General features: G+C 38.3%; 1 protein-coding gene across 1 annotated transcript; it reads left to right on the forward strand.

Annotated features, from left to right (window-relative positions):
• The first annotated feature begins 1,876 nt into the window (after nt 1–1,876).
• Nucleotides 1,877–12,882, forward strand: zgc:113276 (uncharacterized protein LOC553748 homolog). The gene is made up of 10 exons (XM_023268405.3): nt 1,877–2,026; nt 5,750–5,966; nt 7,245–7,438; nt 7,536–7,751; nt 8,760–9,162; nt 10,353–10,474; nt 10,569–10,808; nt 11,664–11,825; nt 12,018–12,107; nt 12,524–12,882. Exons 2-10 carry the CDS (start codon nt 5,750–5,752, stop codon nt 12,692–12,694), a joined length of 1,815 nt encoding a protein of 604 aa, XP_023124173.2. The 5' UTR covers nt 1,877–2,026; the 3' UTR covers nt 12,695–12,882.
• Nucleotides 12,883–13,425: the final 543 nt, after the last annotated feature.

Below are 13,425 nucleotides of genomic sequence, written 5' to 3' on the forward strand. Positions count from 1 at the left end.
TGGTGTGGTGTGTGTGTGGTGTGGTGTGTGTGTGGTGTGTGTGGTGTGTGTGTGTGGTGTCTGTGTGTGTGTGTGTGTGTGTGTGTGTGTGTGTGTGTGTGTGTGTGTGTGTGTGTGTGTGTGTGTGTGTGTGTGTGTGTGTGTGTGTGTGTGGTGTGGGTGTGTGTGTGTGTGTTCCATTTTTGCAACAGTGGGTTTAGCAGGGTTAACTGGAGAGAAGGAGTTTGTCGTCTACCTTGGAATACAAACACGCTTAACACTGTAACTGTAAACATCTCAGACAAAACAACTTTTTCTCCTTTTACTGGATACTCACTTCCTTATTTATTTATTTTTAACTACATGTTCCAGTAGTATTACTGGGAAAAATGAATATCCAGACCGAGAGAAGAGGAACTGACAACGGTGTGTTTTACAGTATATCACCACAATGTGTAGTTTATGGGAACTCGATATGTGTGACTTCCTCCGTTGTAGAGTAGAAACAAACAGTTTTTTAAATTTAATATGTCTACTTTACTAACTACCCAAACAGAAGTAATGGCAGTTTTCCACAAACTTTTATTGACACTTTGTTATATTTTGTCTTCACTTGACATTTTATCAAAAGGTAAATAATAAAATGAAGATACAGCTGGGTTAGCCTATTTAGAGTCGTCTATCAAGTGAAAGCAAAGTTTTACTTGCGGCAAGGAATCCCATGAACAGAGCTCAGTCTGAACAAGTGACTGATCACATGTGGAAACAGTTTAGCTTTTATACAGGCACATAAACAAGTTGCATTACCATGAGTTACAGGACTTTTTTTCGCAGTGGTGCTTCCAAAACCAACTTGTTATATTTTCATGGCCAAAGTTAATCATGGAAACTCACTGAGTACATTGGGTTTTATAAGTTCACAGTCACACAGTTATACAGTAGTTCAAAATCATAAAGAGCATTTAATCATAACATTATTATAATTTTAGAACATAGTGTAAACAAAAGAAAAAAAACAATTTCAAGTATGATGGCAGAATTGAAATGGTTAGAAGCCAGACTGAAAGCATAACCCTTTTAAAATATATAGTGAATAAAACAGTATATAACACTACTCCACAGCAGTGTTGGTGTTTAAAAACTCCACAGTGTGTTTGAAATTTTGCAGCCTTTTCTGTCTGGTATGATGCTACAGCAGGCATTTGACAAAACCAGCAGAATTAAAGCTCACAGCTGCTTTGTTTTGTTTAAAATAAAGGCTTCAAAGGTGAGAAACACCGAGTCTGGCTGTCTAATGGTGATAGTAAAGCTAATTATCAACCTGATGTATATTATTTGGTTGATGCACATTAAAAAGTTACTGATAAAACCAACTGTTTATGGTATTTTTTAGGTCATGCTGTGACTGGATTTGCCAGGCAGCCAGTGGAGGCTCCAGTCTTTATGCAAATGTAACTGCTTCCTCACTATTGCTTTGTACTGGCTGCATATAAAATAGCAAGAAAGCCAAAGATAACAAACATAATGCCTGAAATGGCAAACTATTCCTTTCACAGATTTAAACTCATTTATTGCACATGACCGTAGCAGTTAAAGTTATTAAAATTAGTGTTTTTGTTTGTGTCTTGGCCTTGACTTTTTTCTAGTTAAAAACCTAATATAAAGATGATGGTAGCGCAAATATACTGATGCAAGACCTCTGATGTGTCAACACTGGGATGAGCTGTGTTACTAAATTTACACAAGCACACACACACACACACACACACACACACACACACACACACACACACACACACACACACACACACACACACACACACACACACACACAGAAATAAACAGACGCACACTGCAGCTATTTCCAGTGTTCCCAGTCGAGCCAGTGAAGTCCAGCTAAATCTGGAGGAGCTGATGAGGATTGAGTTACATGAGACACTGTCGCAAAACTTCCCGTCCACCAGCGTCCACTGCAGTATGCTGGAGCTGAAGCCACGTTTGCACCGTCTGAGAAGCTGCCACAAGCCGAAGATTCAAACTCAACCAGGTACTGTGATGTGCTGAAGATAAACTACGAGTTTCTGCATGATGGTGATCGCAGGTTTAACCCTCCTGTTGTCTTCATTTACGGGCACCAAAAAATATTGTTTCCTTGTCTAAAAAAAATCCCAAATTTCTAAAAATTTGCAAAATCTTCAGGAATAAAATTCCAATAATTCCTTAAAACTTTTATTTTTTTAAAAAAAATCCCCCAAATTTGGCAAGAAAATTCTTGTAAATATTTTCAAAAAATGAGTAAAAATCTTCCCAAAAAATCCTAAAGATATCTAAAATGATTTTTTATATATATATATATATATATATATATATATATATATATATATATATATATATATATATATCAGTAAAACTTCTAATATTTCCTTTAAGAACATTCACATAAAAATCAACCAAAATCCAGCAAAATTCGCTGGATTTTGGTTGATTTTTTTGTGAATGTTCTTAGGAAACATTTTTAACATTTCTTTTTTTCCACCAAAAAATGTTCAAAGATTTCCCAAAAATGTTGAAAATGTGGACATCAGAAATTTCACTGTGAAAATATTATTTTTTTCCACATTTTCAAACTTTAAACCGGGTCAATTTTGACCCGCAGGACGACACGAGGGTTAAGTTTTCAGGACTGTAGCAGCTGAAGGTGTCAATGCATGCTGCTGGTTTAATACTGCGTTAAGTTAAACTGTTTTCATACAGTCTGACTGCACTAAAGAGCTGGTAATATATTGATGAATTTATTAATTAATGCAACTTATCAGGTGAAGCCTATAGGTGTTTGAAATGCAAATTAATTGTTGCATTTTTAGAGATTGCTTCTCCAGAGTTCTGACAAGCACCGATCAGCCGTAGCATTGTGACCACTGACAGGTGAAGTGGATATCATCGATCATCTTGTTATAATGCAACGTTCCGCTGGGAAACCTTGAGTCCTGACATTCATGTGGATGTTTGACATGTACCACCCATGAATTCGGTGCCACAGGACATCCCCAGAAGTCCTGTGGCACCGAAGGAGTTTTAGCAGCATAAAGGGGACCAACACAATATTAGGCAAGTGGTCATAATGTTCTGCCTGATCGGTGTGTGAACAAGTCATGCAGACTATTCAGCGTTTGCCATGTGTGTATTTGATGAGGGTCAATATATAATTGAGGGACTTTTGAAGTCCATGGGATATATCTGGCATACATTTTTATTAAAAGTAAAAAAATAATATATATATATTTTTTCTGTCCATTAGATCATGTCTTTACAAATTCCATCATTATTTATGATGGAAACAATCACTTATTAATAAAAAAATGACCGGATATCACTAAAATGCCAACTAAATAACCATCCAAATTTAATAACAACCAATTAGCTAAACAATAATAAAATGAGCTGATTCAAAAAAAATGTTTTGATTGTGTTCTTTTTATGAAGTTGAGATAATCATGACAGATATTTCTTTTGTGGCAATATATCACATTTTATATGGAAAATAACAAATTGTATCTCTGTCCCAGAAATCACTTTCAACTAAGTTCCCCGTTACAAAAACACCTCTCCAGGAAGCGTGTTAATTCCAGATCACATGACCTGCTCCACATGATGTCATTTCCTCCTGAAGAAAAGACTGGCCAGACTCCAAGGCTTTCTGAGTTATTTGATATAAAGTAGTGTCTGAGTCCAGTATGAATTTATGGCATGTCAACAGGTTTACTACAATAAGATGAATTGCAATTAGTTGCAAAGTCCCTCTTTGCCATGAAAATGAACCTAATCCCCCCAAAAACATTTCCAATGCATTTCAGTCCTGCCACAGAAGGACCAGCTGACATCATGTCAGTGATTCTCTCATTAACACAGGTGAGAGTGCTGATGAGGACAAGGTGGAGATCACTTTGTCATGCTGATTGAGTTAGAATAACAGACTGGAAGCTTTAAAAGAGGGTGGTGCTTGAAATCATTGTTCTTCCTCTGTTAACCATGGTTACCTGCATGGAAACACGTGCAGCCATCATTGCTTTGTACAAAAAGGGCTTTACAGGCAAGGATGTTGCTGATACTAAGATTACACCTAAACCAACCATTTATCGGATCATCAAGAACTTCAAGGAGAGAGGTTCAGTTGTTGTGAAGAAGGCTTCAGGGCGCCCAAGAAAGTCCAGCAAACGCCAGGACCGTCTCCTAAAGTTGATTCAGCTGTGGGATCGGGGCACCACCAGTGCAGAGCTTGCTCAGGAATGGCAGCAGGCAGGTGTGAGTGCATCTGCACACACAGTGAGGTGAAGACTTTTGGAGGATGGCCTGGTGTCAAGAAGGGCAGCAAAGAAGCCACTTCTCTCCAGGAAAAACATCAGGGACAGACTGATATTCTGCAAACAGTAAAGGGATTGGACTGCTGAGGACTGGGGTAAAGTCATTTTCTCTGATGAATCCCCTTTCCGATTGTTTGGGGCTTCTGGAAAAAAGCTTGTCCGGAGAAGAAAAGGTGAGCGCTACCATCAGTCCTGTGTCATGCCAACAGTAAAGCATCCAGAGACCATCCATGTGTGGGGTTGCTTTTCAGCCAAGGGACTGGGCTCACTCACAATTTTGCCTAAGAACACAGCCATGAATAAAGAATGGTACCAAAACATCCTCCGAGAGCAACTTCTCCCAACCATCCAAGAACAGTTTGGTGACGAACAATACCTTTTCCAGCATGATGGAGCACCTTGCCATCAGGCAAAAGTGATAACTACGTGGCTCGGGGAACAAAACATCAAAATTTTGGGTCCATGGCCAGAGAACTCCCCAGACTTTAATCCCATTGAGAACTTGTGGTCAATCCTCAAGAGGCAGGTGGACAAACAAAAACCCACAAATTCTGACAAACTCCAAGCATTGATTATGCAAGAATGGGCTACCATCAGTCAGGATGTGGCCCAGAAGTTAATTGATCGCATGCCAGGGCGAATTACAGAGGTCAACATTGCAAATATTGACTCTTTACATAAACTTACCGTAATTGTCAATAAAAGCCTTTGACCCTTAGAGATGCATGTAATATACTTCAGTATATTATAGTAACATCTGACAAAAAAGATCTTAAAACACTGAAGCAGCAAACTTTGTAAAAACCAATACTAGTGTAATTCACAAAACTTTTGGCCATGACTGTATATATAATATTTAGAAGAATGTTTCTGTAAAAATGCCATGTGGTGTTTGGTTAGAGGCGGCCATGTTGATTTTAGTCCTGAAAACAGCAACAATGTCAACTATGATACCTGTCAACTATGTTACAAAAAGTCCCACAATTATTGATCCATCAAAGATGTTCTGAAAGTCAAACTAAAATCACCTGAAGCACATTACAAGTAAAACTGTCTTCTGATGTTCTTTGCTGAGCATGACAATGAATAGAGAAGAATAAAATAAAAGCTACTTCCTGCTTTCTGTTGGTCACTATTAAGCTCTTTGGAGGGCTGTTTGACTTCATTTGCATTAAAGATTGATTTTTTTAAAATACATACTGCTCTAAATACGAGCAGACTTGACCTTAAATCACCTTTTGAACAGCCACTGATCTATCAAACAAAGCCACCAGTGAGTGAAAGTGACGAGCTTAAGCAGTTTAAGGAAGTAACTCGAGTTAGAAAAGAGGTTTTGAAAGCTGCACTTACATACATTGTCTTGTTTTTAACAATGAGGAGCTGTTCCCATTTCCTGTTGTGTGTTTCAGATGGTGATGCTGGATGTGTTGATCATAGGAGGCGGCCCTCATGCCCTGACCCTGGCTAGCCTGCTGTCCAGGCCTGACCCCGAGCCAAACTCAGACCCTGGTCAGGACTCACCCGTCTCACCCGTCTCCCCTTTTAACCCAGCGAGCTCTCAGCCAAACCCAGAAACAACCGGCAATAAACGCTGGAGCGGGAAGAAGAAGAAGAGGGCCACAGCTGGTACAGTGTGCTGGGGTTTTCTTATTTAATACTGATTATGAGATTAAATTTGACTCACTATCACAAGTATTGACTCAGTGATAATTGCTAATAACATTTACTGGATGCAAAAGTAACTAACCGCAACTGTTTTGATAATAACTTCATCATTCAAGCCATTTTTTTTTAACTGAAATGACAGATATTCCAAAGTCTGACCCTGTTTCAAAATATTGAGCATGGTAGAATTTTTTAAAAAACAAATTTTAACTGTAATTGTTTTTTTGTAACAATTTACAATTTACCTTTAAAAAAAAAAAAAGGCCAAAACTGTGAATAATGTCCACACTAATGTGGCATTAATGTGGCACTAATCTGTAATTTTATGTTTTACAACATTTGACCCCAAGACTATGTTCACTGTATTTAAATCAGCAAAAAATATAATTGTTTTATAGATATTTGCTTGTATTTTTACAATTTTTGTACACTACAGGATTCCATTGTTTTTTTTAACAAATCGTGATTGTTTTTCAGTTTGTTTGGTTTTTTTTTTGTTGTTGTTCTTTAGTTTTTTTTTAAATTTTGAGCTTTTTTTGCTTCTCATTGTTTTATTATTATAGGAATATTTGGTATTTTTGGACTGTTGGACAGAGAAAACAAGCAATCAGAGCAGAGGCTGTGGGAAGTTTTGACTTTTGTCACTATTGTTTGACATTATTTTTGCTAAAATCTCTATTAAAAAGTCGTTGGAGGTTAATCAGTACTGAAAATTGTTTTCTTAAGACTTATTAACCTAAAATATAGTACAGATTCAAAAAAATTTAACAAAAAAAATGCAACTAAGACTCCTATGTTTGTAACTTTCTGTTAAATGATTGTGACTTATTACGTCTGGTTTTCTATGATAATTCTGACTTAATTTTAATTTGAGTCATCATTTCATTTTCAAATATTTCAGACTTTTTATCTTAACATTTTGGCTCATTCATTGTTTTGAATTCTAGTTTTGTCTTTTCAAGCATTTTGGCAATATTGTTGTTTTCCTGACAGAAATGAGTTTTATATTAGGATTATATTCAGACTGAATTGCCATATAGTGTCACTTTTATTCATTCTATTTAATTTAATGAATAAATCTGTGACATAAGTAGTGAATTAAAGATATGAAATTGTTCAGCTTGCTTGTAAAATGCATTAATAGTATTGCTATTGTTGTTGCAGTTGTTACTTTTTAAACATTTTTGCATGTAATTGACAAACCAAACATACTTCAGTCCACATGTGGTTTGTGATTAGTCTCTGCAGGTCAGACGCTGGAGGAGAAACTGGAGAAATCAACAATATCAGAGAGGATGAAGTTTCGTCCGCTGAGTGTCCGAGCGGTGGACAGTTATGGAGAGTGGACGACTCTATGGAAGAGTCAGTTCACTGCTCTGAACATCCCTCATCTGCGCTCACACACTCTGGTGCACACAGATCCTCTCAGTAAGGTATGAACACCAACAGCTTCCCCTGAACTAGAAATGAGGAAAATGCTTTTATGGCAAGAATGTAAACAAACACACGTGCAAATGTTTACCTCAACAGAAAGCACTTCAGGAATTTGTTTTAAAGTACGAACGCTCAGCGGAACTTCACAGTCTCCCAGATCAGATGTACATTCTGGACGAAAACGCATTTTTCAACGACATGCGTCTCGGCAAGAAGGAGAGGAAACGTTTAAACATCACGTCAACACTGAAGAAGAGTTTATCCTTCAGCCTGCCAGGAACCAGACTAAGTGTGGATTTCTTTAAGGAGCAGGTCAGACTGGTTGAACCTGCAGTTAATGCATTTTTATTAACAGTGTGTTTGCTTGACTTGTTTGATAGTGTAAAATAAGCATAACATTATTGTTCTCACAGTGTTACTGAATAAAAAAAGTTCCATAAAGCATGAAAAACTGCATCCTAATAACCTGAGTTGAAGTTTGCTGTGTGCTTTATGCTTGCTTTGAACAAATTCTCATCTAATGCTCAGATATTAAATGTTTAAAATGAGCAGTGGACCAGTTAGAATCATGCAATTACAAGCTTGGACTAAACACATTTATTCTTTTATTAAAGCAATATTTTGGTATCTGATTGTTCAGAAAGTTTGGTAATCGACTACACAAAGTAAGACAGTGAGAAATACAAAAACACGGAACTGTTGCTTGAACAGACACCAGAAATCAGTATGCCCTCCTATTCCTATCTGCAACAGCACTTTGTAAAAACTTTTATTTTACAGTTTCTTTTTAAACTGTTACTGTGAAGTCAAGAATGTTCAAATTTGACCCAGTTTCTTATTTCTTGTGTACATTTTTTAAAGACAAATCCCAATAAGTCCCAAACTAAGAATGATCTATTTGAGTCACTGATATCCTTTTTCATTCCAAAACTGGTAAAAATACACCAGTGAATCGCTGTTATGCTGGTTAATGTGCTCCTTGATTGCAGTAAACATGGTCTAAGAAGTATATTTATTACTATATAGTATACATTTATTACTTCCACCGTCTTTTCTGCCTGTTGTGAATGACTTGCTAAATAAATGAACTAAATTTTTAGCTGAAAAATAACAACTTTTTATTTGAGTTTGAGCAATATAACTTAAAAAATATAGCAACCACAGCTCCCACAGACAGGTAAGGGAAAGAGTAAAGTATTGAAAAACAGACTAACACACTGTTCGTTTTGGTCTTCATGTGATTTATTGGAGTGAAGCCAACATGATGTTTTAAGCAGCATGTTTCTGCTTCTTGAGCTGCTAATAAATGTGAACATACAGGTGGAGAGATACCAGCTGGATAAAGTTCTGGTGAAGGGAACAGTGGAGCGCATCATTCCTGTGACTGACGACAGGAATAAGATGGAAGACGGTCACATAAAAGAGCAGGAAACAGAGGGAATACCTCTGACTGAGAGGAATGGAGAAGAGGGAAGGAAGAGAGTGAAGTATTTTCAAGTCCAACTCCAAGAAGGCGACATCCTAAATGCCCAACAGGTCGTTATGGCAACAGGCCCGACCCGCGCCCAAATGGCAAACATCCCTTCATGGGTGCAAAGCATTGGAGAGAGCTATCCGGAGGAGCGTTTACAGCACACAGTTCATCTCATGCACAGTCTGCCAAACTGGAAGCAGAAACTTACAGAAAACTGCCAGAGACAGAAAGAGATTTTTCACACTAAAGGTAGGTTGGATTTCCTCCAACTATATACCACAAAAATACAGAAAAGCGTTGCACAGAAACAATCTCTTTAGCATTTAAACAGGAGGAAATGATTCCTGTTATTATCAAGGTCAAGGTGTCTGTTGGTCTCCGTCTCAGACAGAGGGTCTGCTGCACAGACAACACATACCACTCGTACAATAAATAAACAACCAGATAAAATAAACATCTGCATGGGTAAAATAAACTTCCAGAATAAAAAAAAATAAATAAATAAATAAGTGAAATAAAAGCACAATACGTTATCACGTTGGTTAAAAACAAACAAAAGTGCAATGTGCAAACTCAGCATTATGGATATGAAAATACTACAGATACACGTGTTACACTGTGACACACGGTTATCTGGATGACCTGACTGGCTTCCAATTACGCAGAAATTATGCAGAAGTTCAAAATGTTTTGATTCTTTAAATCTTAAAAGAGTCAATACATAATTGTGTGACTTTTTGTAACGTAGTTGACATTTTTGCTGTTTTCAGGCCTAAAATCAACATGGCCTCCTATAACCAAACACCACATGGCATTTTACAGAAAGATTCTTCTAAGTATTATATATACAACTGAGTAAAATTGAAATTGAAAGCTTTTTATTAAGATATAGTAGTAAACCTGTTGAACATGCGATAAATCCACACTTAACTCATACACTACTTACCGCTACTACTACAGATACAATTTGTTATTTTCCAAATAAAATTTGACATATTGCCAAAAAAGAAATATCTGTCATGATTATCTCAACTTGATAAAATGAGCACAATCAAAGCAGTTTTTAAATAAGCTCATTTTATTATTATTTAGCTAATTTAAAGGTGGTTGGTATTAAATTGTGACGGTTATTTAGTTGACATTTTAGTGATATCCAGTCATTTTTTAAAAAATTAATAAGTGATTGTTTCCATGACAAATAATTATGGAATTTGTAAAGACATGATCGTAATGAACATAAGTAATATTAGTTTTTTTACTTAATACTTACTTTACTTTAATAAAAATGTATGCCAGATATAGCCCATGGACTTTCAACTATGTATTGATCTAAAATGTGATGCCCCTTTGCTGGTGTTTTTGCTCATATGTTATGCTCTATTTTCACTTTAACGTAGCTATCTGACACCCATCCTCCTCCTGTATGTGTGTCTTTGCAGTGTGTGAGGCAGGGCAGAGGGTGATGGTCGTTGGTGGAGGTCTGACCAGCGCTCATGTCGTCTCCATTGCCCTGCAGCAAGGTGCCAGCCACGTGACGTGGGTCATGAGGAAGCATCTTCAGGTCTGATGACTCTCTGTGCACCAACCATAAATCTACTGCAGCTTTACCTGCCTGCATCCACCTCAACACACATCAGTCCTGGTTTCTTCTGCAGTTGAAGCAGTTTGACGTGGGCGATGTGGAGAGCCTGGTGGGCCGGTACTCCCACGTGGAGCACGGCATCAAGACGGACGGCCAGGCCTACCTACGGCAGTTCTACAATGAACGGAGTTTCCACAAACGGCTGGCTATGATTCGCCAGGCGAGGAAAGGAGGAGCCGTCACCCCAGAGGCCTACATCCACCTGAAGCCGTTCATCTTGAATGGACAGGTGGACGTGAAGACTTACTGTCAGGTGATGATACATGCATGGTGCAGAGTAGAAGGCTGAGGGGGAGGCAAGGTGAGCTCAGGAAAGGCAAGATATGAGGTTGTGTATATCTAATTATGTCCTGCTCTGGATGATAGGATGTGAAGTGAAATGAACTGAGATGAGGGTTAAATAAGGAGGCAAGCAGTGCTAGAATGTACAGTAAGTCCATATTACTTACTTTCTGCTCCACTATATTTAGTTGCTTCCTTTGGGATGTCGTCTTTTTCTGATATGTGCTTCTGTGACTTCATGATATCTTACTTGGTTGCACTTCTCCATCCAGCTTCATGAAAATCCATTTGGTAGTTTTTGCAAAAATATACAAGCAAACTAATGTTAATAAAAAGAAGTGCTTTTAAGATTTAATGAGGTCATATCATATCAGAGGTAGGTTCGTGAGATAACATGAGGTCAAATGAGGTAATAAAAGCTCCTTTTCTTGTTCAGTTAAATGTGTCCATATCTGAATATAAATCATTTTGAATCCAACATGGATCAAGTCTGAATCAACACAATCACATCAGGTTGAATGATCTGTTTTGGATCACAACAACCAAAAAGTGATTTGTAAAAATGGCTGGAAATACGTCCTTAACCGAGACATTTTGCAACAAGAACCAGATGACCAGGCAGTTTAATGGGAGTGTAGAGGGCTCATAACTTCTTGTACTTTAGTTTTGCGTGTTCAGTGTCAAATATTGCACATGTCTCTTCTGTAATGGTCTTAGCATGTCTAAATTAAAACACGACTTGACAATGCTATCTATTCCATGTTTGAAAAGTGCCTTAATGTAGCGTGAGGTGGGCGAGCAGAGCTAACTTGAATCACCTGCGCAGGTGAGTGAAGCCAGCTGGTGCTACAGGAATCAGGCCTGGAGCCTTTCTCTCAGCACTGGGGGCCACTGGACTGGAGATATGATCTGGCTCGCCACCGGCTGTAAGCTCGATGTCAAACAGGACCCGCTGCTTTCTGAGGTGATGAAACAATTCCCAGTTCAGGTAGGTCAAACACGAAAATGTTTTGTATTTGGACAGTAGTGTGTAAAAGAAGAACAACCGAAAAGCATGAAAATAATTAGGGTTTTGAGTGATATATTACTTTTTCCAAATTAACCAAATGTTTCTATCATGTGACCTGCCTCAGATAACACTAATAGATTAGCAAACGTTTCTTTTTTGTCCCATATGAAGGTGATAGATGGATGGCCATGCATAACAGAAAGCTTACAGTGGGCAGAGGGTTGCCCGCTCTATCTGATGGGGCAGTACACTGCTCTGCAGGTAGGTCTTGTGTATTGTCAATGTCAGTATCAATGTCAGATTTATTTATATAACACGTTTAAAAGGCCCATGGCCAACCAAAATGCTTTATAGTAAAATAAATCATCAACAATACATCATCAGCAAGAGAGGAAAGCACCGGCGTTACGTGCTAGTGTTTCTTTGTCCCGGTTAGGAGACGAGCTGCTGCATTCTGAACAAGCTGCAGACGGTTGAGTTTCAACTGGTCAATGCTGACGTACAGGGAGTTACAATAGTCCAAGCGCCATGTAATAAAAGCATGGATAACTTTTTCTAGATCGGCCCTTCTTAGATAGGGTTTGACTTTGGATAGAAGCCGAAGATGAAAGAAGCTTTGGTCTGCAAAAACAGGTCACAGCAACAATCTTGCTTAATTTTTCTGCTTTCCTGCCCAGGTTGGACCTCATGCAGTAAACCTGGCTGGCGGTCAGGCTGCCAGCATGCGAATCGCCAAAGACATCCTGCGCCGTCAGCAGCAGGACAATGACCAGGATTCTGAAGGGAATGGAGAGAAATCAACGACTGAAGAATACATTGAACAGATGCGAGGCCTGTTGTGGCTTTAATGTTACATTTGGCCAGAGGAACTCAAATACACCTGTATGAGAGCTGTCACATGTTCTTCATCTGCCTGGTCCAGTGACACTTGGTGTGGATGATGGAGATGAATTATTGAACAAATGTGAAAGTGATGTTTTTAGGAACAAAAGCAACAGTTCTGTTGCTAATAAAATCACCATTTAAGCAACTTAAAGAGTTCACGACCATGTGATGTATAGCTGTTTTGTGTGTCTAACTACATTTCTTGCAGATGTTTTGAGACGTTTTGTGTTTTTGTAGTTGTTTTGTGACTATGGTCATTTTTAAGCTTCTGCTTGTATCCTTTTGGATCTCAGTGGTTTGTTGTTTTGTGATGTTTTCAGTCTCTTTGTGTGTTTTTTTTTGAGTGTGTATCCTTTTACTCATTTTGGGACGATCTAAAGCTTGAGTCATCACACAAACACACCATCCCCACTGTGAAGCACGGCGGTGGCAGCATCATGATGTGGGGATGCTTCTCTGCAGCAGCTCTGGAAGGCTAGTAAAGGTAGAGAGTAAAAATGAATGCAGCAAAGTAAAGGGAAATCCTGGAGGACAAACTGATGCAGTCTGCAAGAGAACCGCAACTTCAGAAGAGATTTGTTTTTCAACACAAAAAAACAACAACTTTACATACAGCCAAAACTACACAGAAGCAGTTTAACGACAACAAGATGAATGTTCTGAAGTGGTGGAGTCAGAATCTAGACCTCAATCC

The sequence above is a fragment of the Amphiprion ocellaris genome, chromosome 1, assembly GCF_022539595.1.
Source record: "Amphiprion ocellaris isolate individual 3 ecotype Okinawa chromosome 1, ASM2253959v1, whole genome shotgun sequence".
Classification (NCBI taxonomy): domain Eukaryota; kingdom Metazoa; phylum Chordata; class Actinopteri; family Pomacentridae; genus Amphiprion; species Amphiprion ocellaris.

What these genes read in the sequence shown, in the direction of transcription:
- zgc:113276 (XM_023268405.3), top strand. Translation starts at nt 5,750, where the DNA reads ATGGTGATGCTGGATGTGTTGATCATAGGAGGCGGCCCTCATGCCCTG. An exon ending in TCATGAGGAAGCATCTTCAG is followed by an intron (nt 10,475 to 10,568) that starts GTCTGATGACTC and finishes TTTCTTCTGCAG; the next exon opens with TTGAAGCAGTTTGACGTGGG. An exon ending in ACGTGAAGACTTACTGTCAG is followed by an intron (nt 10,809 to 11,663) that starts GTGATGATACAT and finishes TCACCTGCGCAG; the next exon opens with GTGAGTGAAGCCAGCTGGTG.